This window comes from Amphiura filiformis, chromosome 18 (genome assembly GCF_039555335.1).
Source record: "Amphiura filiformis chromosome 18, Afil_fr2py, whole genome shotgun sequence".
NCBI lineage: Eukaryota > Metazoa > Echinodermata > Ophiuroidea > Amphilepidida > Amphiuridae > Amphiura > Amphiura filiformis.
Genome location: NC_092645.1, coordinates 28,898,158 through 28,903,153, shown reverse-complemented (window position 1 = coordinate 28,903,153; position 4,996 = coordinate 28,898,158). Strand labels below are relative to the sequence as shown.

Here is a 4,996-nt window from a genome sequence, read left to right as displayed (position 1 = left end):
GTAGGAGCACCGAAACAAGAAATTCCCTTGGTTTAATGGTTAGCTGCATTAGCCCAGTGCATTAATGCCCTGTTAGTAATAGGGGGCTGTCATTTTTTCCCGAATGGGGGTGGGGTCGTGAAAATACTGGGGGGGGGGGGGTCATAATGTTTATGCCAAAATGGGAGGGGTCATAATTTATTTACACCAAAAATAGGAGTTAATTAAAATATTTATCATGAAGAGCGCAAAATTTTGTCCATGTTCCGCTCCCTTTCCTGACACTTACTAGGCCTATAAATGTTTTTGCACGCTTCACCCCTTAGTTCAAACAATGGATTGAGTCTGCGTGGGCAGAAGGGGGGGTCATATAAATTTTCACCACGAGATTGTAAAAATTCTGATAGCACATCACTCAGCAAGACGGCTCTTAGGAATGATCCGTTTTTCATCTCGAGCTTATAGCTATAAACTAGTAATGCCATCCTTAAAAATTATGTAAATCATAATGAGTAGGCCCGGCCAGCTCTTCCGATGATGCCTCAAAGCAACTTAATTCATGAGACTTCCTGGAGCTGATCCCTACACGGTCCCTGCCTGACGGGGGGAACTTTATAAGTGAAGGTATGTGCCTACTGGCATCACGAAGTAGGGGCCTATCGGTACAAAATATTGGGGGCAGAGGTCATTGGGTATCAAATAAGGGGTTATTGGCTAGAAAATGTTGAAAAAATTGAGCAAAATTCTATTTCATTGTTCAAAATTTTCCAAATTTCAATACAAATTTGCTGAAATAAGAGAATTTGAAAGTTGCTGCATTATTTTGTGGCATTTTGGTGATACCATTCTAGAAAAAGGGGTCATTGGGTAGTCAAAAGAGGGTCATCGGGTATGACTTTTTCAAAAAAGGGGTCATCGGGTATAGTAGACTTCAAAAGAGGGCCAATTGACAGGCACATAATACTGTCACTTCTAAAGTTGAGTGCCCCCCGGCCTGGACACACCAGAAGCATACTGACCGGGGACAGGAGGAAGGGGGAACAAGTTTGCTCCATCTGGCTCGAAATACTGGGACAAAATTGCAATGACCAAAAATCGTAATTACTTTGATCTGGCTGCCTCAAAAATGGAGCAAAATCCTATTTCTTGTTCAAAATTTTCCAAATTTCAATGCAAATTTGCTGAAATAAGAGAATTTGAAAGTTGCTGCATTATGTTGTGGCATTTTAGTGATACCATTCTAGAAAAAGGGGGTCATTGGGTAGTCGCAACTAAAAAAGGGGTCATTTGGTAGCCGCACCTAAAAAGAGGGGTATGACTTTTTGAAAAAGGAGTCATCGGGTATAGTCAACTTCAAAAGAGGGCCTATTGACAGGCACATACTATCACTTCTAAAGTTGAGTGCCCCTGCCTGGACACACCAGAAGCATTGGGCACACACTGGGTCACATAATTTAATTTATACAAAAAACATTAAGAGTCCCACGTTACATCGCATGGTAAAAGTGAAAGAACGATGTTTTAATATAAAATAATTCACTGACGTTTTGTACGAAACGTCAGTGAATTATTTTATATTAAAACATTGTTGAACAACACCTTTTGTTCAGTTTCTTTTCACATTATACAAAGCCTTATATCATGTCAGATCTTGATCTTATGTCTTGATATGTAGTTTCAATAAACCATGATAAACAGTAAATATTCTATGCGGTCATTAAATTCATATTCTCTACTGATCATGATGTTTGATTCTAAAAATTCAATGATGCTAAAAAAGATAAAACAATGTTTCATTTTACAATGTACATGCATTTGGTCAGTAAAATGTATAAGTTGGATTTGACACAATTTTGACACAATGAAATTATCAACAAAATGGCTAAGTAAAATTTGACACAAATTTGACACAATGAAATTATCATGAAAATGACTAAGTAAAATTTGACACCAATTTGACATACAAAAAAATTTTCCGAGTTGGATTTGACATAATTTTGACACACTGAAATTATCAGGAAAATGACTAAGTAAATTTTGACACAAATTTGACATACAAAAAAATTTTTAAGTCAAATTTGACACAGATTTGACATAATTTTGACACAAATTTGACCCTCATACTTTTCATTTGAGAATCTAAGTTAAATTTGACATAGTTTTGACATACTTCAATTTTTTTTTGACACATATTTGATATAATCAAATATATGTCAAAAACTATTTGACATAGTTTTGATATATCAAATTTGTATCAACATGCCATTTAACATATTTTTGATATACTTTTGATATATATTTGACATAAAAATTTCTGCGTGGGAATGAAGCCAATTCTATATACATCAAACAACCGTGTGCAATAACCTGTAGTTGGGCAATTAAAGTAAGTCTTTGGAGTTGCTAGCACTATGAACGTTTCCATGGAATTTCACATAATCGGTGGTATCAGTGTGCTGTAATGTATCAATGTCATTGATGATCTCCACTTTATTACTCTGAGTAGATGGCAGATGCTAAATTCTCCAAGTTGATCTTCTTTTCGAGAGCTTTCATAAATTCCGAAGTCATACAACCCGGAAATACCCGCTCTGCCTGCTGTAGTAGGGCCTGCATAGGCCTCAATAAAAACAGGTTGGTACGGTTGGGTTGTTCTTGACCATAGATAGTGCTTTCTACTAAGACATCCATATTTATAACTTTGTCAAGAAATTTAATTACAAATGTTAGGGGATATTTGTTATTAGTGGCTGTAACCCACACCTTCATGTATTCTGAAGGGGGCAATTGGGCAGTTGAAGTGCTACCAACCTGTGCCAAGTTTCCTTGCAAATAGGTGACACATTGGTGATATGTCTGACATACAGGGTCTAAAACTCATGGATAAAAAGTCTCCTTTGCATCAGGATCTTGTTGATTTACTACGAACTACTCTGTCAATTTGGTTGTTCTTGTGGGACCTCATAGCATTCCGGGTTCTTGTTGACTCTGCAGAAGTACGTCCCACATCTTCTGCAAACCCACTTGGTCCTGATAGGCTTTCCCAGCCTCCCATCACATACCCTTCCTGCCCTATGACATGCCACACATTGCTGGGGGTTGCCTTTAACACCAAGCAACTTCTCCAAGTAGTGTTCTCCTGCAATCACTCTTCCAACTCTACGCAGATTGACATCCTGGCGGAAAGCTGGCGTTTTTTGGATTTTCCCTTGGGCGTAGCCATCAATTAGTCCCTCTGCGATGCTGTAGACAAAGTCCAAGTGACTAAGAGGACTGCGCCTGGACTCTTTAAGTGACAGATAAAGGCATTCACCCGGCTGATGTCCACAAGGAAAAATAAGAGCTGCTTCCACCAGATCTGACTTTTCCGGGTACAGGTGTGGTAGGCCCGGCACTGGTCAGATCGGTCAACACCACCCATGTTTGCAATGTAATCCAGAACTTGTCGGGGCGCTGGTACTGGGTGGTCGTCTTTCCTTTCGACACCGTCGATGGAGAAGCGCCTTCTGACGGTGTCAGGTTCCTTGTCTCGATATGCCTGGTGTCCAGTAGACAGCACATTCAGTAATCAGTATCTTCTTATCTCGCCACATGCAGTAGGTCAAGTCGGCATTCTGTCGGAAGTACATGGTACCGCAGGGTGTTTTGTTCATTTCCTTGATGGATTTAGCTTTCCTGTTTTTCGTAACATCAGTCGATAACTGCTCTGGCAGTTCTTTCCTATTTGCCATAATGGCCCCTGTGATGTATGTCTTCTTGGTCAGCAGTTTCCTTGCCAGGTCTACGGATGTGTACAGCATATCACAGAATATATGATGAAATTTGCCAAAGACCGGTCGAATTACGCTCTTGCTTATCTTGTACATCGTGGACTTATGTTGGGGATGAACCATAAAGTTCAACATGTAGGCTGTGCCACTGTCGCAAAGGGCATATATCTTGTAGCCAGACCTAATTGGCTTGGACGGCATGAAGAACTTCTTTACCACTGCGGTAAATCCCTTATAACGCACCATTGCCTCGTCTATGGCCAAATTTCTTCCTGGTTTGAAGTTGTCGTTGCAGTTTTCCAGCACCTTGTCCCACACCTCTTGGAGAGGGTACAGCGGATGTTTTTGCGTGTAGTTGTAGTAGTGCTGCTTCTCGTCGTTGGTGGTTCGGGGCCAGTCGTCCGGATTGTCAGCCGGGTCGGAGCATTGGAGGTATCTAGATACTTTGTAAAACCGGTCGCGTCGCATGGTTTGGGATGTGACGATGTTTCTAAGTCCCGCTTTCGTTGACCAGTAGTGGTGTATAGCATTGATCCTAACCACGCCCATGAGCAGAAAGATGCCAAAGAATGCCTTGATCTCTTCTAGGTTGGTCGATGGTAGGCCAGCGGCAAGGAGGGCTACATTGGTCCACATCACAATCTTACGGAGGATGGTCAAAGTGAAGAATCTCAGAAATATGTCCACTGGTTCCATGTCGGGAGCATTAAAGGCTGGGCCCGTCTCACCTCCTCTGAACTTGTTGAAACGGAGTGTTGTCTTCTTCGCGTCCAACCATATCAAAACATTGTCTTTCATTGTGCAAGTACCACAGGTGCACACGGTTGTTTGATTGGATCATTTATTAATTTTTCAAGCAAAACATGTACAACCAAATTTTAGGCTTAAACAGCCACACGTAATATCATGTTAATGTATACAGATGCATTTGAGTCATTCTCAACTTTAATTTTCCCTCTTTTACAAAATTATTCACTTTTATAGCATTTTTAAAGCTTTTTCGGATATAAAATGTACCTATTAATGACAAAATAGGTGGCGCTATTTAGTTACTGGAAATTCTCTTTCAAGCTTTTAATACAAATAATTCCTTTAATCGTTTGATAAAATATGTTTATAATATTTCCTTGTTGCTTGTTTCACCTATTCCAGGTGTTTTAATGGCAGTATTAATCACCTAACCCTTGCAAATAAAGAAATATGATTTAGGATAAATAGCGCCATCTATAGTTTGCATTTAGTTAATA

The 4,996-nt window shown here is 39.9% G+C and overlaps 1 protein-coding gene across 1 annotated transcript; it reads right to left on the bottom strand.

The window, feature by feature from the left end:
- Positions 1-3,494: 3,494 nt before the first annotated feature.
- Positions 3,495-4,547, bottom strand: LOC140139067 (piggyBac transposable element-derived protein 4-like). The gene has a single exon (XM_072160849.1). It carries the CDS (start codon positions 4,545-4,547, stop codon positions 3,495-3,497), a length of 1,053 nt encoding a protein of 350 aa, XP_072016950.1.
- Between the last annotated feature and the right edge of the window lie 449 nt (positions 4,548-4,996).

Bases quoted from the DNA above. Each gene is read 5' to 3' on its own strand.
- LOC140139067 (XM_072160849.1), bottom strand. From the start codon at position 4,547: ATGAAAGACAATGTTTTGATATGGTTGGACGCGAAGAAGACAACACTC.